General features: G+C 56.2%; 1 protein-coding gene across 4 annotated transcripts; it reads left to right on the plus strand.

Moving 5' to 3' along the window:
* Positions 1–105: 105 nt before the first annotated feature.
* On the plus strand, positions 106–16800 carry ITIH3 (inter-alpha-trypsin inhibitor heavy chain 3). Of its 4 annotated transcripts, none has more exons than XM_042929636.1 (23): positions 107–220; positions 2442–2605; positions 3233–3282; positions 4363–4529; positions 4611–4715; positions 4991–5153; positions 5539–5652; positions 6626–6751; positions 7039–7155; positions 7392–7560; positions 8150–8275; positions 8542–8723; positions 9971–10156; positions 10310–10449; positions 11194–11348; positions 12023–12040; positions 13116–13139; positions 13406–13441; positions 13605–13718; positions 14145–14349; positions 15288–15460; positions 15668–15779; positions 16128–16800. In XM_042929636.1, the coding sequence occupies exons 2-23, from the start codon at positions 2503–2505 to the stop codon at positions 16255–16257; spliced, it is 2715 nt and encodes a 904-aa protein (XP_042785570.1). In that variant the 5' UTR covers positions 107–220; positions 2442–2502; the 3' UTR covers positions 16258–16800. The 4 variants fall into 4 exon arrangements, with proteins under 4 accessions (XP_042785574.1, XP_042785570.1, XP_042785572.1 ...); XM_042929638.1 differs by having other exon boundaries at positions 3233–3253; XM_042929637.1 differs by lacking the exon at positions 107–220 and adding an exon at positions 230–963.
* The last annotated feature ends 2412 nt before the right edge of the window (positions 16801–19212 follow it).

Genomic DNA, 19212 nt, shown 5'->3' on the forward strand with positions numbered 1-19212 from the left:
CTTCAAAAACAAATAGACATTAAAAAAATTGTTTTAAAGTAACACAGATGCTGAGATCCAGGGCTGCCCCAGGCCCAGGGAACATAGAGCCCTCCCTCAGTGGCAGGTAGTGGGGGGTGGGGGCGGGTGGCCAACAGAGTTTCAGGGACCAACCGCCATCTGCAGCATCCTGGGCTTCTCAAGGGAGAGCCATGGGCTTCCAGATGACCGGCCGCCTGAAGTAAGGCCCTCCTGTAGAGTGGAAAAGGGGGAGCCCAAAGATCTCTTAGATTCTGTCTAATTCTCAAGTCTGCGTGGTGACTCTGGGTCCCTCCAAGACCCCAGCTGTCCCTCTGGTGCCTGTTGAGCAGCTTCCGAAGTCCTACTTCGAGTTGTCCCTCCCACAAAAGTCTAAGTAACTGGGGAGGAGGTGGTACCTAGAGGAAAGGCTGGGGAGGCTCCACAGGCAGCTGCGGGGCCACAAGGAGCCACCAGACACTGCTGTGAGGACAACAGTTCTGCCACAGCCCCCATCGCCTGGCAGTCAGTGACCATGGGCGCTGAGAATGACCACATGGACGAGATGTCCTGGGAGCCAGGAACCTTGGGGCCAGGCTGCAGCACAGGTCTGAGAGGGGTCTTGGCTCTGCTCCTGGGGGTCAGCACTGAGCTCGGCACCAGCCGGCAGCGGGGGTGTGTAAGGATTCCAGAAGCCTGGGGAGCACAGGCACCCCAGCTGGCCTCCTCCACAGGTGGTGACCCTCTCAATGGCTGCTTCATCTGGTCCAACGTCATCTTGCTGACTTGGCAACTGTCATTGCTTCTGTGGCTCATGCCACTTCCAGCCACTAGTCCAATTTTTCCTCATGGCTTCTGCTGCCTCATGGAGTCTTCTTTCTGCCTTCTCGCCCTTTCTCTGCTCCTGGCAGTCAACTCTCTCTGTATAACTCACAGTTGGGTGTGGAGCTTTCATCCAAGGCCATGGTATGTCATAAATTAGCTGCCTTGTGCCCAGGCAGCCTCGTCAACACCATTCAGTGGTGGCCCCGTGGGAGAGTCACGGGGTCACTTTGCTCAGAAGAGTATGTGTATGGCAGGCACATAGTGGCCACTCTGGAAGGTCTGGGAGCTGGCAGGGTCTTGGCATGACCCAGGGTGGGCCTGGGCTCTTCCTCTGAGGGTCCCATTGTCCTGGAGACCAGAGCTTCAGCCTCACTGGAGACTCTTAGGGGAATGACTCTCCAGGAGGCGAGGGCAGCTGAGTCCCTGGCCATCCCCCAGGAACACAGGGATGAATGTGACATGGCCTGGCCCTCCAGGAGCTCGGACTCTAGAGTCTAGAGGACTCTAGGGTGATTAGACCCAAACATACAAGCCTCAACAAAAGGTGAAATGGAGCAGACCCTCAGGGGCTGGGAGCCTGGAGCAGAGCTGTGTGGGGTCAGCTAGGGGACAAAACAGGAAGGCTTCTGGGACGGGACATCAGGCTGGCAGGGCGAGAGGTGCAAGTGCAGAGATGGGGAGAACATGCCAGTGGGAAGAGAGTAAGTTTGGAAAAGCAAGTTGGAGCTAGATCACAGTGAGTGCTGGCGCACAGGCCTGGGGTTTGTCCTTTCCCTGGGGCCGTGAGAACCCAAGAAGGGTAATGAACAAGGTATTTGGCCATGGAGGTCTGAGCCTCACTGTGGCCGGCCTGGCTTTGCGCCCTGGCTGCCTGGAGAAGGCTGGGAGGCTTCTGTCCAGGAGGTCAGACTCAAGGCCACGTCAGTGGTGCAGGTAACGGACAACAGGCAGCAGTGCTGAGATGCCATTGGCTATCTTTTTTTTGTCTTTCCAAGATTTTATTTAAATTCAAGTTAGTTAACATGCAGTGTAGCATTGGTTTCAGAAGTAGAATTAAGTGATTCATCACTTACACATAACACCCAGTGCTTACCCCAGCAAGTGCCCTCCTTAATGCCCATCACCCATCTAGCCCGTCCCCCCACCCACCTCCGGCCCACAACCCTCAGTTTGTTTTCTGTAGTTAAGGGTCTCTTATGGTTTGCCTCCCTCTCCGTTTTTATCTTATAAAAATTTTCCTTCCCTCTTCCCCTATGGTCATCTGTTGTGTTTCTTAAATTCCACATATGAGTGAAATCATACAATATTTGTCTTTCTCTAATACATTCTAGTTCCATCCACGTTGTTGCAAATGGCAAGATTTCATTCTTTTTGATGGCTGACTAACTAACGTTGCCATTGACTTTCGTTGTGACTCCACACCATCACCCCTACTTGGGGAGCCCCGGACCCATGTGCCAACACACAGCTTGTGTTTTTGCCAGGAGCCTCCATGTCCCAACACTGTTGACAGTCCCCATGGCCCCCTTGGCACAGGCAGAACTAGGGCCTCTTACTCCACCCACGCCCCAGGTTCCCAGAGGAGGCCCCCCTCCCGCTCCTCCCATCCTACACTGCAGGTCACTGACCCCACTTGGAAAACACCAGCCTCACCATATAAGGAGCTCAGGCCAGGCCTGAATGCTCAGCGATGGCATCTGCTTGGTGGCCCTGCCTCATCTTGGCCCTGCTCTCTGGCTTGGCGGCCTCTGGCTTCCCAAGGAGCCCCTCCCGGCCACTGGGGGTAAGTCTGCCCCCTCTTCACCATCTGGGCTTGTCACATGGGCAGAGGCAACAGGATGGATGGTCCTCTATGTGGGGCAAGGAGGAGGCAGAAGGCTAGGCAGTGAGCTACAGAGGACAGAGCTAGGTGTTGGGCTCTTAAATCTCCCTGGGCCTCTGTTTCCCCACCTGTTAAATGGGCGATGCACCAGGAACCGCTCAGCTCACTGAGGGGCTGTGCAGGTCCATATCTGAGACAAGGGCAGAGGACTCCAGAAAGGGCTGAGCTGAGCCTTGTGGGGTACACCTCTAGTGGGGGTGCTCTCAGGGGAGGCCTCAGGGGCTTCGGGCCCGGAGCAAGGCAGAGTGGTCAGGGTATGTGAGGCAGGAAGAGAGCTGGTTTAGTTCTCCCAGCCCTGCCCCTCTGTGAAACCTGGAGACCTTCCCTCTCTGAACCTCAGTTTCCATAATCTACTCAGAGCCCTTCCTACTCTGAAGTAGCTCTGGGTAGGCCCTATGTCCAGAGGCCCCTCAAGGGGGGTGTGTGTGGGGGGTCACTGCTGAACCCTGGCCTCAGCCCAGAGCCTGCTCCCAGGCCATGGTGGCCTTGGCCTTGGCTTGATCCCTGTGTTTGTCTTTGTTTTTGCAGAAACGGAGCCTCCCGGAAGGGGTGAGAACTTTCACCAGGGATGGGGTGGGGTGAGTCAGGGCAGGATGGAGCTGGCTGCCCAATAGTAGAAGGGGTGGGCCATAATGGCAGGTCCCTGACACTGGACAAACAGCCCACAGCCCCCTGCCCTGTCAAGACCCCCATGCGACTCAAAACCCCTGGGAGAGAGTGCCACAGAACCGTGCTCTCAGATCTTTCTGGATACGGCGCAGGACTGCTCTTCCACCAGCCCCTCCTTCCACAAACACTTACCCAGCACTCACTGGTACCAGGGCCCGTGCGCAGGGCTGAGGACACACATCCTCATGAAGCATCTTTATATCCTACCAGATGTCTCCCTCGGCCTTCCCTCAGTCCACCGTCTGCATTGGAGAGAAGGTGCTGGGGGCATGAAGGTCATCCCCACACACTCCCCTTGTTTGGGGACAGAACTGGGCAATTACCAAAGGAGAGGAGGAGGGCGGGGTGTGTGAGACTGTGATTTCTTTCCAAGTGGAGGTGAGCGGGAGGAGCTAGGGTGATCTAGGGCCAGAGACTTGGTGTGGCTGGAGCACAGATGATCAGAGAGGCAGGACCTGCCTGGGGGACCTCAGAGCCATGGGGAAAACCGTCCGGCTACATGTTATGTAAACAGACCCAGGGTTAAGGATGTGGAACAGGGCCCTCTCCCTCTCCCCCTTTCCCCTCCCCCTCCGCTTGGCACCAACACAGGCAATACCACCCAGCATGAAGTTCCTTCTCATGGTGCAAAACCCCTCCCCCAGGGGCTTCTTGGTGCTGAGCTCTAAGGTGGGCTGAGCTAAGGGGCCTGTGAGGCCAGTGAACAGGGAGAGGCAAAGGTTGAATCAGACAAGCATCCCGCCCAACAAGGAGCCCCTGGTCTCCGAGGGGGAGAGAGGTGCTCAGAAAGGCCAGAGAATTCCAGAACCGGGGTAGACAACTGAACACGAAGGTGGAAGATGCTGCCCAGGCTCCAGACACGGTGACTGGGAAACTGGAGGGGCCACTTACCAGGCAGGGGCTCTGGGCTGTGCGGACGGAGCCTGGAAGGGGAGCAGCCAGGTTGAAGGTCTGGTTTCCCAGAGGCAGATCACCACCCCCTCCTGCAGGTCGTCAATGGCATCGAGGTCTACAGCACCAAGATCAGCTGCAAGGTCACCTCCCGCTTTGCTCACAATGTTGTCACCACGAGGGCTGTCAACCGTGCAGACACCGCCAAGGAGGTGTCCTTTGACGTGGAGCTGCCCAAGACGGCCTTCATCACCAACTTCACCTTGTGGGTGTCACCACGGCTGCTGGCTCCAGCGGGGGAGGGGAGTCTGGCTCAGCTTGAGCCCCCAACTCTCCTTTCTTACAGGACCATCGATGGTGTTACCTACCCTGGGAATGTCAAGGAGAAGGAAGTCGCCAAGAAGCAGTATGAAAAGGCTGTGTCCCAGGGCAAGACAGCCGGCTTGGTCAAGTAAGTATGGACCCCCTAGCACTTAGGGAAGAACATGTGGGCTACAAGGGCTCTCAGAGATGCAGACAACAACAGCAACGGCCATTATAATTATTAGTTATTATTTCATTATTATAGCAAAAGTTGCCCGTAATTTTTACATTACCCCACTTTGAAGTGGAGGTAAGCAAGGCTCAGAGAGGGTAGGGTCTCTCCTGAGGGGCTGAGATTGAAACTGAGGGCCCGAGGGCCCAAGAAGTTCTGCAGGGCAGTCATTGTCTGGCACCCGCATTCAGGGCCTCGGGGAGGAAGCTGGAGAAATTCACAGTCTCAGTCAACGTGGCAGCGGGCAGCAAAGTCACGTTTGAGCTAACCTACGAGGAGCTGCTGAAAAGGCACAAAGGCAAATACGAGATGTACCTTAAGGTCCAGCCCAAGCAACTGGTCAAGCACTTTGAGGTAATCAACCACCCCTGCAGCCTCTGCTGAACCTGCAAGGGTGCGGGGGCAGGGAAGGGCCCTGGGGCAGTGCCCAGAGCAGGTCAAGAATGCAGAAGTCGGCCCCACCATGGCTGAGGAGCATAGGAGCTGAAAGCCAAAGGGAAATGCTTTAGTGGTAGCATGGAGGCCAATATGGCAGGTGATGGAAGAGCCTTGGGGTCACGGACCCGTCCACAGCTCTTGAAGCCATTTTCTTGGTGGGAGACACCAGGCTTAGTCATCATGAGTTGTCTGGAAGTTGTCCCTGTGCCCTCACCCACCATCTCAGTCCCCTTGGCCTTGTCCTGGAGTTCGGCCTCTGCACTGTCACTGAGTGACCCCTCCTTACTCTTGCCTTTTCCAGATCGAGGCAGACATCTTCGAGCCCCAGGGCATCAGCACATTGGATGCTGAGGCCTCATTCATCACCAATGACCTCCTGGGCAGCGCCCTCACCAAGTCCTTCTCAGGGAGGAAGGTGGTGTAGATGCCTCTCAGGCCTGGGAGGGGGGCAGGGGCAGGAACCCTGAAACCAACAGGACAAGTGTGAACCCTGGGGCTTGGCTGAAGCAAGTGTGTGTGTGAGAGGGGAAGGGGGAAATATCCACAGCCATTTCCTTTCTCCTGGGGCACCCCAGTCAGGAGTGAGGCTGCTGGAGGCAGGGGCTGCCAGCTGTCGATGATCTGCCAGAAGAACTGGGGTCTCATCTGTACTGCGGGGACAGAGTGACCATTTATAAGGCCAGATCCTGTTCTGCCTTGGGAAGTGGACAGGGCAGGTGACTGGCCATTTTACAGATAAGGACACTGAGGCCAGGGGGAGTCATTTAGGCCTACTGATGCCACGCTGAAGGGTGACAGACGAAAGGGATTCTCTTGGTGTAGGTGGTTGGCTCCAGTTCCCGAGGCCCCCAGCTATCCCAGGGGCCTTGTTTGTTGTGGGCAGTGAATGAATAAAGTTTACATGAATAGCAAACCTTAGTCATTCGGGACTTCCAAGTCAAAGCCAGAGGAGCACAGCTCAGAGGGCTCCTGGCTGTTGCAAGGCTGTGCTTTTGCCTTGGGCCCCCGCCCTCTCCCTGCCCCCTTCATTCCCATCCCCCTCTTCTTGCCACCAATACACGCAATACCACCCAACACAAAGTTCCTTCTCATGGTGCAAAACCCCTCCCTGAGTGGCTTCTCGGTGCTGAGCCCCAAAGTAGGCTGAGCCAAGGAGCCTGTGGGGCCCAGCGAACAGGGACAGGCAAAGGCTGAACCAGACAAGGAGCCCCTGGTCTCTGAGGGGGAGAGAGGTGCTCAGAAAGGCCAGAGCTTGCCAGATGGTGGCAGGACTGCCCAGGCGCCTATCTGTGGGCTCCTCCTGTGGGGGCTTGGCCTCACTCCCCAGGAGAGAGCACAGTCGACAGGCCCTGGCCACGCTGAGCGAAGCCCTCCATCACCTCTCCCAGGGCCGTGTGTCCTTCAAGCCCAGCATGGACCAACAGCGTTCGTGCCCAACCTGTACAGACTCCCTCCTCAACGGAGATTTCATCATCACCTACGACGTGAACAGAGAGTCTCCAGCCAACGTACAGGTACCTGCCAACTGGCTTTGCCGGGCTGGTTGATTCTCCATCACCCTGATGGGATGAGAACAGGTACGGGAGGGGCTGCAGTTGCCTCTCGTCCCCAGACCCTGGTGCTCGGCCCAAGGCCGGATTTCCTGCACAGCCTGGGTATGGAGGACGGTCCAGAGCCTTTGTGTGGCACCCCACAGTGGGTGGGAAAGAATGGCTTTTTCTGGAGCTGGTAAATGTCTGGCTTCTATTTGCAAGAGTTGCTAAAAGCACTTGCCTGCAGTCTCTCTCTCTCCCCTTTCCAGATAGTCAATGGCTACTTTGTGCACTTCTTTGCACCTCAAGGCCTTCCCGTGGTGCCTAAAAATGTGGTCTTCGTGATTGACATCAGTGGCTCCATGCACGGTCGGAAAATGGAGCAGGTGCGCTTCTCACCGCGACTGGGGGTGACGTGTGGCAGGGAGACACATTTATTTGTAAGTGGACAAAGCTGATATTCCCAGTGAAAGAGGAAGAAGGGAGACAGGATCAAAAAAAAAAAAAAGCATCTGCCCCCTTTGGCTGCAGAGTGCAGGCCCCAGTGCCAGCCACACGGGAGACAGCTGGCCGTCTGCTGCTCGTTCCCAGCTTCTTGTCTGCGTGCCCTTCTCTTTCCCAGACAAAGGATGCCCTCCTCAAGATCCTGGAGGATGTGAAAGAGGATGACTACCTGAATTTCATCCTGTTCAGTGGGGATGTGACCACCTGGAAAGATACCCTAGTTCAAGCCACTCCTGAGAACATCGAGGAGGCCAGGACATTTGTGAAGAACATTGATGATCAAGGAAGTATGAGCGGAGGGAAGAACAGACACATCCTGTCACTCCCCTTGGCCCGAGAAGTCTGCCTCTCCTGTGCCTTGGGACAGAGCCTCTGCTGGTCTAGGCCCTGCAGACCTCAGCTGGGGGTAGAGGTGGGATAGGGGGCAGCTCAGGCTTCTTATTAGGGTGTCTTCTTTGCAGTCTAGGGGAGCCCACTCTTCCTTTCTCTAATCCTTGATCCTGGAGCCCCACTGGTCCCGGCAAGATAACGCCACAGAGAACCCTTATCCTGGGCCGCTCCTTAGGGAAAATGACAAACGACGCCGACACTGCTCCCCTCTCCTCCCAGTGAGCATGCCTGGCAGCCCCTCTGATAGCTTTCCAAACTGCTTTTACAATCACCTTCCGGCAGCCCCGACAGGCTGGTCCTTTGGTCCCCAATGAAAGAGTAAGTCATTCATTCATCACTCGCCGATTCACTCGGTCAATACCTACTGACTACCAGGGCGCCTTGGCTAACAGGGTCCTTGGGCCCAAGAGCGGGGCCTGCTGCCCTCTCCTCCTCCACCCCGGTACTGAGAACACCCTCCCACGGTTCTGTCTGTCTGTGTGCCAGTGACCAACATCAACGATGGGCTGTTGAGGGGCATCAGCATGCTGAACAAGGCCCGGGAAGAACACAGTGTCCCAGAGAGGAGCACCTCCATCGTCATCATGCTGACCGACGGGGACCCCAATGTCGGTGAGGCAGGCGGGTGTGGCTCTGAACCAAAGCCAGTGTGCTGTAGCCACTGGGCTGCAAGATCTTGGGCGGCTCTCCCCAGGGTCCCTCATGGTCTGTGAGCCCTGCAAGGGCACGTGTCCCCCTGCCAAAGACTGCCCCATCTCCCCCCCCACCCCCCACCAGCTCTGCTGATGCAGGTGTCAGACAGCTCCAGACAGAGCTGATCCAGCTAGTTGCTGGGGCTGGGGCTGGGGCTTGGGTGTGAACACCCCTTTCTCCTGCAGGTGAAAGCAGACCTGAAAAAATCCAAGAAAATGTACGCAACGCCATTGGGGGCAAGTTCCCCTTGTATAACCTGGGTTTTGGCAACAATCTGAACTATAACTTCCTGGAGAGCATGGCTCTGGAGAACCATGGGCTGGCCCGACGCATTTATGAGGATTCCGATGCCAACTTGCAGTTGCGGGTATGCCTTGTCTTGCATACCTCCAGGAATGAGGAGCTCATTACTTCCTCAGACAGCTGTTCCATCGAATGACAATTTCACTCTCTAGGAAGAGCCTCTTGGGCTGACATCTACCTCTAGCTCCCTCTTATCCATCAGTGGTGGTTGATTTTGTCCTCAGGCTACACACAACAGACCTGCTTCCTCCACAGGATTGCCAGATCAAATACAGGGCACTTGGCCAAATATGAACAATTTTTTAGTGTAAGCACGAGCCCAAATATTGCAGAGCGCGCTGTGTTAGTTTGCCAGGACTGCTCTAACAAAGTACCACATGCTGGGGGTGGAGTGGGGGGCAGGCAGTGGGCTTCAACAACAGAAATTGTTGCCTCACAGTTCTGGGGGCCAGAAGCCCAATCAACCCCGTCTGCCGGGCCGTTTCCTTCTGAGGGCTGTGGGGGAAGGGTCTGTTCCGGGCCTCTCTCCTTGGCCTGTGGATGGCCACCTTCTCCCCGTCTCTTCCCATCATCTTCCCTGTGTGCCTGTCTGTCTCTGGGTCCAAATTGCCCCCTTTTCATAAGGACACCAGATATACTGTTTGGGACCCACCCCAGAGGCCTCATTTTAACTTGATCACCTCTGTAACCACCCTCATCCCCAAAACAGATATGTCTTGAGAGAGTGGGGGTAAAGACTTTAACATGTATTTTGGGGGCACACAATTTATCCCATAACAGACAAACTTAGACTAAAAATAAGTGTGCTATTTACCTGACATTCAAATTCAACTGCATGTCCTGTACTTTCATTTGCGAACTTCAGCAGCCCCATTCCTCCCCAGTGCAGGAGACAGTGCCTGAACCGGTGCAGAGGAAGCCCCACCCCATGCCTCCGTGCCTCTGCCTTCTCCCTCTTGATCTCTGTGCTCCTGCGCCTTGTCACCTCCTCTGGTCGGCCTCTCCTCCTTTCCTTTTCTCTTTCTTGCTTTCATTCCAGCAAACATTTCTTGAGCACTTTCTATATTCCCCAGAACTCTGTCCTTACCTTTCTATTCTTCCCAGGCTCTACCTGAAGGGGGGAGGGCAGGGAAGGCTCCCACAAACTGAAGGACACGATCAGGGCCACGAGGAAGTGAAGATCAGGACCTAAGATGGGCACAGCCTGGGGGACTCAACGCCTAGGGAGGCACCAGTGGGCACCTGCTCACCCTGTCCTCTCCAGATCTGCCCTGTGGCCTGAGATGACCAGGTCCCCCTTTTGGACTCCAGGGCTTCTATGAGGAGGTGGCCAACCCGCTGCTGACAGGTGTGGAGGTAGAGTACCCCGAGAACGCCATCCAGGACCTCACCCAGAGCGCTTACCAGCACTTCTACGATGGCTCTGAGATTGTGGTGGCTGGGCGCCTGCTGGACGAGGACATGAACAACTTTAAGGCGGATGTAAAGGGCCACGGGGTGAGCTGAGCCAGGGCCGGAAGGTGTGCTGTGGATGGGGGATCGGCACCCATGGGGCTTGGCCCCCTGCCTGAGGGTCCAGCGGTGGCGACCCCAAGCTGGGTCCAGGCCTCCTGCCCTCCAGCCTCTGGCCTCCTCTCACCCCCACCTCAGGCCATCAATGATCTGACCTTCACAGAGGAGGTGGACATGAAGGAGATGGAAAAGGCCCTGAAGGAGCAGGATTACATTTTTGGGAACTACATAGAGCGGCTCTGGGCCTACCTCACCATCGAGCAGCTGCTGGAGAAACGGTGATCCTAGCGACCCCTCACACAGCCAGGCCCCACACCTGGGCCTCCCACACTGCCCCACCACCTACCTGCGCTTGCCCCTGTGCTGGCTTCACTCTGGGGGAGCCCAAGAGGAGGAAGACTCAGCCACACCCCAGGGCCCTGCCACACGCCCTGCCAGCTGCCTTCCCCTCTTCTCAGCCCAGCCCCAAAGAATGTTTTCCCGGGGGCAGAGCCCAGCCTGACATCGAGGGCTCAAGCAGCATCCTGGGAGCACCTCGGGGACAGGGGCGGGCCTTGGCACCCTGTACCCCACACCCCTCATGGGCCCACAATGCGGTGAGGCTGAGCACAACTGAAGGCTTGGGTCCTTGCCCGCAGCCCCCAGAAGGCAGAGCTTGGGCCTATTTGAGAGTGCCACGTCAGCCTTCCCTGAGGTGGGATAAGCCTCCAACGCCCCTGGTGCAGGGTCTGGCACATGCTGAGTGCTCAGGGCATGGACATTATCATGAGTGATTGTTGGGATGCCATTTCGAGCCCCTTGTATCTTATAGTGGGGAAACTGAGGCCCAGCCTCAGACACAGCCTGTCCATCTGTCCCAGGGAGCTGGTGAACCAGTCTTTTTCTGAGAGCTAGTGGGTTCTACCCTGGGGAAAGGCGTTCCCAGGCTGCCTCTGGGGCTCTAGGCCTGGTTCTGGGAGTCACAGCAGAGGAGGCCAAGCAGGGAAAGGCTCTTTGACTGACACTCCCACCCCTCCCCACAGCAAGAATGCCCATGGTGAGGAGAAGGAGAACCTCACAGCCCAGGCCCTGGACCTGTCCCTCAAGTACCACTTTGTGACTCCACTGACCTCTATGGTGGTGACCAAGCCTGAGGACAATGAGGACCAGACAGCCATCGCTGACAAGCCTGGAGAAGGTGGGCATGGAGAGTGGAGGCCAGACTTCGAAAGCCTTCCAGGCCACTGGGGCCTTGGGTGCCCCGAAGAGGAGTGAGCCAGGCTGGTGAGACCCAGACTTGCTGAAGAGGGGCAGGTCCAGGGGGCATAGAGGGAGATGCGGCCAAGGGCTGAGGAGGGTGTCGTGGAGCGGGTGAATCCATCAGCATGGACAGTGGGTAGGGGGTGAATAGGAGCCTCTGGGTCTCTAAAGGGTTGTGAGTCATGGGACACCTCGACCAGGGTCACTTCAAGGAAAGGGACTTGGCTGCAGCATGGAAGGGCTCAGTCAGACAGGGAGAAGCACTTCCAGCTTGAAAGTTAGTCCCAGAGCATGTGCCTGGGAATTGTGAGAGGAAAAGGCCTTGAGGCCTTGGACCAGGCCTGCTCAACCAGACTCTAAGAGGGGACTCCTAAGTGCTCCTGTACTTGGGTGTGGGGAGCAGAGAGGTGGCATGGGGCGGCACAGGAGGCAAAGAGCTTGTCCGGGCCAGGCCTCTGGCCTCTAGGAGCCCCTGGCTCCAGGAGACACACAGTGGTGGGGGGGTCCGTTGTTGGACAGCCTGGAGGTGGGACAGGCAGCCAGTTGATGGCATTGATGCCGACACCAGGAGTCTGTGGCTCCTAACACATTTCTCCTCCTCCTCCCACACAGGGCCTGCAGATACAGAAGGTGAGCTTCAGCCAGCAGTTGGGCAGGTGTCCCAGGAGGGGGACAAGAGAGAACCAAGGAGGCCCTTCCAAGTGCCCAGCCCAGGGAGGGGCCCTTAGGACATCTGCGATCAGGTCCCAGCTCTGCCACCAACTCACGAGCCACCTTGGTCCAGGCTCTGCCCTCTCTGAGGCTCATCAGGTCCTTGTCAGTTGTCTGGAGGTGGCTTCCCCTTACTAACGAGGGACAATCAGTATGAGAGCATTCTGTGACCTGCAAAAATTAGCAAATTCACACATCGGACACTGACATGCCATTAATCCCGCAGCAACCCTCCAAAGGAGTCCTCTCATGGTTCCCATTTTATAGTGAGGAAACTGAGGCATGGAGAGGCTAAGTCTATTTGTTCGAGGACTTAGTCAGCAAGTGGCCAAGCTGGGACTTCAGCCTGGGCAGCCTGGCACCTGTGCCCACTCTGGGATTCATAGCGTTCTGTGTGTCTCTCATTATCAAATTGCATCCTTGCCCCCAATAAACCCAGGACCACCAGGCAGGGGCTCCCAGCCCCTCCCAGCCTGCCCCACCTCCACCGATAGGCGGTTCAATCCTAGCAGTGCATCTGGACCAGGTCATTGTTCTTCCCTCAGCACAGCCCTGTCAGATGCAGTCACTGGTGTGCACACGTGTGTGCATGAGTATGTCGGGAGGGGGGTTACTACCAAGGACAACAGACAGTTTTGAGCTTCACCCCACCCCACCTGGGGAGTGGGAGTTCGGGGTGTGGGATGGTGTCTGCTGTGAACACTATTCATGACAGGGAGGCAGACGATCTCATGGTGTATATATCAGCCACATCACAGCGCCATGACCCCGGCATAAAAATGACATCCATATTACCACCAGCCCTAGAAAGGAACTCCCTGGGCACGCTCCCATTTCTGAAGCCTACATGAGGAGTCCCATCCCAACCCTCTTGTCTACCTGGGTTGGGGCTCTACTGGAGACTGGTAGCCCCAAGCCAGGTAGAAGGCATGGGATTGGGGGAGAGGGAGCCCTCAGACCCAGCTCACGACTGGCCGGTTGCTTCCTTTTTCAGTGGCCCGCTCCATGGCTTACCTGAGTGAGTATATGGCAGCAGCCGCAGCCCCCTTACCCCCACAGGGCGTCTCCCCAGAGACTGGCCCCATGCCACATTCTCCCCCAGAGTCCTTCCTGAACCCGCTCTCTCGAACAGGCAGATGGTTGGGATCCCGAGGAAATGGGAGGCGGTTTGAGAGTATGGGGAAGAGGGAACGGGAGGCGCACGAACCAGAATCCGGATGTGGGTCCTGGCGCCTCCGCAGGCCTGCTTGTTTAGCTCAGCCTCTCCCCCCACTGTGTCCACAGCCAGCTACCAGCCTCCTCAAACGCCCTACTACTACGGTGAGTTCCCCCGCCTCCTCCTGAAGTGAGAGCCGGGCCCCAGAGCCCAGAGCCTCCTACCTGTTAAGAGTCTATCAACAGGGGCCGAGGGGTGAGGGGAGGGCGCCCCGGCACAGTAAGTGAGAGGTCCCGGGAGCCAGCCCTTTCTCTGATGTGCTCTCAGTGGATGGGGACCCCCACTTCATCATCCAAGTCCCGCAGAGAGACGACGCCATCTGCTTCAACGTCGATGAAGACCCAGGCACAGTGCTGCGCCTCATTCAGGACCCCATCACAGGTGGGGGCTGTGGGCAGGAGCCGGGGCCAGGCCCTCACTCTGGCCATAATGCACCGTGTTTATGTGCAGCTTACACCTTGTGGGGCCACAGGCTCACCAAGCCCCCGGGACCCAGTGGTGTTGGAGAGACGGTTAGGGGTGAGGGGGGCCCAGGCGAAGCCTGTGTCTGGGAGATAGTTTTGCTCTGAACACCACTCCCTGGCCCAGGCAGGGGGCAGGTCTGCAACATGGGATCTCAGCTGCCAGAGGGACCCAGGAGTGTCTAGGAACAGGGAGGTTTGGCTCTGAAGTCCTTGTCTCGTCTTGGGGATCCCACGCCGTGTGGGGTCCCTTAGCAGGTCTGGCTGGAGGAGAAGGTGCATCCTAAAAACCAGCCTGGACTCAGAAAGGTCTCACTGGCCCCTCACTACCCCATCCCTCTGGCAGGCCTCACAGTTAACGGGCAGATCATCGGCGAGAAGGGAGGCAACTCTGACTCCAAGACCAGAAAGACTTACTTTGGCAAGCTGGGCATTGCCAGTGCTCACATGGACTTCCGGATGGAGGTGACACCGGAGAAGATCACCCTGTGGAGTGGAGCTGCACAGAGCACCTTCAGCTGGCTGGACACGGTCACAGTCACACAGGACGGGTACAGCCCCGCTCCTGGGTCTCAGAGGTCTAAGGAGCCTCTCTGAGGGATGTGGACAAATCCCAGAATGGAAGACCCACGGGGGTTACAGGAGAGACTGGTGGCCTCAGAGTTCAGCCCTTTTGCCCAGGGAAGGGTGACCACGATGGCCCCAGCCAGAATTGGTAGCTGGACACTTCAGAGGACTGATCTTTATTTATTTATTTATTTATTTATTTATTTATTTATTTACTGAGAGAGAGAGAGAGAGAGAGAGTGGTGAGTGAGGCACAGAGACAGGGAGAGAGGGAATTCCAAGCAGGCTCTACACTGTCAGCACAAAGCCCGACTCTGAGCTGGATCTCACAAACTGTGAGATCATGACCTGAGCCGAAATCAAGAGTCAGACGTTTAACCACCTGAGCCAGCCAGGAGCCCCCACAGGACTGATCTTGAGGGAAGGGCTGTGTGGATGTAAGCATTAGGGGGACCTGCAATCTAGTAACACACTAACCCTCAGTTTCACCTTCTCTAGCTGAACTTGTTAGCTCTCCAACTGCTCAGCCTCTCCTAGGTCTTCAAGTCACCCAGAGCCCAGTGGACAGGGCAGGGGCGTTACTCCCAGTGAAGCTCAGAGAGGGGTGGAACCTACCCCAGGTCACACAGGAAGCCAGTGGCTGAGCTGAGGATTGATCCCATGTCTCCAGACTCCGAGGACAGCCCTGTCTTCTGCTTAGGGAGGAACGAGGATCCACTTTGGAGAGGGCATAGTCAACACGCATGAGGCATCTTCTCTCCACAGTCAACACACATGAGGCCTCTGAGATCGTTTCCAGAGTCTGTGTGCTCTTGGGTGTCATGTATGGAGAAGGCCCTATCGAGATACCCTTGATTCAGATGCCCAGTACGATGGTCACCACTGAGCCCCGCTTGCTGACTTCCTTCCTCTTCTCTCCTAGGCTGTCTGTGACAATCAACAGGAAAAAGAACATGGTGGTCTCCTTTGGAGACGGGGTTACTTTTGTGGTCGTCCTGCACCAGGTGTGGAAGAAGCATCCTGTCCACCAAGACTTTCTGGGCTTCTATGTGGTGGATAGTCACCGGATGTCAGCACAAACACATGGGCTGCTGGGTATGGAATATTTAAACTTCAGATTGTTCAGGAGACATGGTAGAGGTGAAAAGCCACATGAAAGACTGTCCTCGTCACCCTGGACGAGCACACAACACCCAGTCAGCCTTCGCGTCAACCCTGCAAGACTAGAGGCTGTCTTACCTATGGTGATGGTGGAGGCTGACAGTGTGCAGGGGCTGACAGTGTGAATGTTTCTGTTCCCAGGACAATTCTTCCATCCCTTTGACTTTAAAGTGTCCGACATCCACCCAGGCTCTGACCCCACAAAGCCAGACGCCACAATGGTGGTGAAGGACCATCGGCTGACAGTCACCAGGTGACGGAACTCTGACATCCTCACCCTGCCCAGTAACAAGACAGGAGGAGAGAGCCCTCTCTGCCCAGACACATTGGCCTGGCAGGCTCTTGTCTCCTGTGGGGTACCTACCCTAGTTTCCCTCTGGGGTCCTGACCTCCCCCACCCCCCACTCTAGGCCCCTCCTAATCAGGAAAAGGCCAAACTTGGCCCCCTAGAGGGAGTTAATCATTTGATCTCTTTCTTGACCAAAGGGTTCCTGGACTCACAATTGGCAACTTCAAACCCTTCTCCAGCCTTAGGACCTTGAGTGTAGCAGCCGTCTTGCCTGCCCTGTGTATATCACAGTGTGTCTTTCCTTTTTCCCAGGGGATCCCAGAAAGACTACAGGAAGGATGCCAGTGTCGGCACCAAGGTTGCCTGCTGGTTTGTCCACAACAACGGGCAAGGGCTGATTGACGGTGTCCACAGCGACTACATTGTCCCCAACCTGTTCTGAGTAGACATGCCAGCTCCTGCTGAGACAGCTGGCCCAGCTCACCTGGCCTCTGGAACAGGGACACAGCCCAGGGTCTAAGGGAGGGTTGTGACAATAAAGCCCGAGGGGACACTGCCACCAGCCATGTCTGCATGCCTCTGTAAGCCCCTGTTCAAGGGATCAGGCAGTTGGGCCCCGAGGTAGCTCAAAGGAGGGGCTGGCTGCTAGGAAGGCAATTCCCTGGGGCTCTCCCCTGGTGTGAGTGAAAGACCGGGTTAGTTGGGGGTAGCGCTTTTGGGAGCCAAGTGTATGATGGTTTGGGAAGAAAAAAAACAAACAAGAATTGGCTCTAGTGTGAAGGGGCTGAGAAGTCAAGAAGGGTTGAGTGAATTTCAGAGTCCAGGAGGGTAATGAGAAAAGTCAGGGCTCATGGCTCAGCAGCCCCCATCAGGACCCACAGGCCTGAAGATCTTTCTATGATGCAGAAGCAGAGTGCTCCGGAGCGGACATAGCGTGCAGCTCATTATGGATGTCCTTCCTCCCTCCATCTTCCCATTGTCTAGATGTCCACCCCCACCCACCCACCCATCCTCTAGCCATCCAGCCATCTATCTATTCAGCAGATAAACCCAACATTCTGGGCCAGAGTCTGGGGGCACACAGCTTTGTGCCCATTTCCTTTTCGCGTGGGTGCCCCAAGCCTGTGGCAGCTAGGCTGGAAATCCCTAAGATCCTCCAATCACAGCTCATGGTGACCACCCACTCTGCCCTCACAGTAAGTCCTGGGTGGGGTCAGAGGTCGGGGATCAGATAGAGATTCCCAGAGGAGGGGCTCTGAGGGCCCTCAGCCTGGACAACCCTCTCCCACCCAGACAACCGCAACACCCCTTCTCGGGTCTCCCTGCTTCCACAGAAAGACTGTGTAGAGCAGAACCAACCATCACTTCCTGTCTAAAACCCTATTAATAACACCTCCCACCCACTGATCTTGGGAGAAAGGCCAATGTCCTACCTATGGCCTGTCCAGCCTCACCAACCCCACACACCAGGTGTCTCACCTCACTTTCAGGGTTCCAGACATAGACTGCTTCCAGTTCTGTGAACCTAACCCTTCATGTTCCAGATCCTTTGCCTCTGCACTTCTCACTGCCTGAGGGGCTACGGGCCTGCTGGGCAGAAGGTACCCATTGCTGGAAGCAGTGGGCAGCTTTGCTTGATGGCAGAGAAGGGAACACAACCTCCTGGACGAGGTTTGAGTTAGACTGGGAATGGCCACAAATGCCAGTGTGGGTGAGGGTGGGATCTGGTGATGGGTCACCAGGAAGTTCCCCCACCCCCCACTCCAGGGTCCCATCTGCTTGAGTCAGAACAGGGTTTCGCAGGGTCTGGAGGCCTGGCGGAGGGTATTGGGGAGGCCAGTCCAGGAGAAAACCTAAGCGGCCGGGCCCTGCTACCTACTGGGTCCCGGGTTGACTGAGGAACCATGTAACTTTAAACCAGTCAGTTTTCACATCTGTAAAATGGGGAGAAAGATCCTGCCAGATGGTGTAGACACATCATCATTATAGTTTCTGGCCCTCCTGAGGTGCCTGTCTTTGTCCTTCGCCTCCAGCTAGTCTCCTGGCCCAGCGAGCTGGGAGAAAGTCAGGAGGAGGTCCCCAAAACAAATTTTGCCCCTTCCCTCCAACAGTCGGGGAGGCCCTCCACGCAGGTAAAAGCCAGGGGGACCCTGTTTGCTCCCCAGTCCTAGATTATCCTGGCTACACCTGTCTTTGCTTACCCTCAGCTTTCAAGATAGAAGCTATGCTTCATGGCAGGGGGCACTCAGCCAGTGATGGCCTGGTCCTGCTTCTCTACTTCAGCATCTGCTTCCGTCTCACCCCATGGCACTGCACCTTCCCTGACTTGGTGCACAGTGTCCTCGCTCTAGGCCTGGTGTCCTTGCCCTCCTTTTTCACTGGGCTAACTTCTCTTTATTCTTCAAAATCCAACCCCAACCATGCCACTTCTAGGAACCCTTCCCTGACATTCCCCGGACTCTTGGTGGCACCTGGTTGTTCTCTGGGTGGTAGCTGTCACATGAGGTAATGTGTCTCCATGGTATCCAATGGACCTGCAGCACTCAGCCCCTGGCCTGGCCCAAGTGAGTGCTGGAAAGCACTCGGTGAACAAAACAGCGAAGGGCACCGAACTCCTTTCACCTGTTCACGGAGAACACCTCTGCAAGTACGGCTGGGCCAGAAAGTCACCCATGACCCCTCTGCTGCTGTACCAATTCCACAGCCCAGCCTAGCTGTTGGGGTCCTGGAGGGGTGAGTCGGGGTGGGCACTCATCTCGCATCCCGGTATGTCAGAGCTCTGGTCTGAGCCCCTCGGAGCAACCTTCACAAGGTGACTCAGCCTTGACCCCCACCTGCCCACCAGGCTCAATGGAGACGCAGCAGCTCAGCAGGGGTGTTCCTGTGAATTTGGCAAACCCGCTGCTGGAACCCCCTCCCACTGGCCTCTCCCCTGACCCTTCTAGAAAGACTCACTCTGCAAACAACCTGTAAAGCTCTAGAGCTGAGAACAGAATGCTTTCCCTGGTGATCTAGTTTGCTTCCTCTCAGCAAGCAAACGAGCTCATTTATTGCTTTCCCCTGGCTGCCAGGAAGCTCTGCACAAAGCTTTGTGCCGCTCTAGCTTGCCTTACCCTGGTGCCTGTGATCTAACTCCTCCCCTGCTTGTTTCTTTTATTCTATTCTCATGGTTTTGCTTTTGTTCTCTTCATGGTTTTTATTTGTAAGCCAAAGACGTGTCATTTTTTAAGAAGTAGGTGGAGTAACTGTAGATGTTTAGGTGTGCTTCGCCTATGCAGGGGATTGAGTGCAATCTTGGGGGTGCCCACCCCCAGAGCATGGATGGGAGAGCAGACCCAGGGCCTGGAGCCCAGGCCTGGAGCACCCTCATGAGACTCAAGGCTCCTGGGGACAGACG

Source organism: Panthera leo, chromosome A2 (genome assembly GCF_018350215.1).
Source record: "Panthera leo isolate Ple1 chromosome A2, P.leo_Ple1_pat1.1, whole genome shotgun sequence".
Lineage (NCBI taxonomy): Eukaryota > Metazoa > Chordata > Mammalia > Carnivora > Felidae > Panthera > Panthera leo.

Bases quoted from the DNA above. Each gene is read 5' to 3' on its own strand.
- ITIH3 (XM_042929636.1), top strand. From the start codon at position 2,503: ATGCTCAGCGATGGCATCTGCTTGGTGGCCCTGCCTCATCTTGGCCCT. The intron at 5,653-6,625 runs GTGGTGTAGATG...CACCTCTCCCAG, and splicing joins AGTCCTTCTCAGGGAGGAAG to GGCCGTGTGTCCTTCAAGCC. The intron at 13,719-14,144 runs GTGGGGGCTGTG...TCCCTCTGGCAG, and splicing joins CATTCAGGACCCCATCACAG to GCCTCACAGTTAACGGGCAG.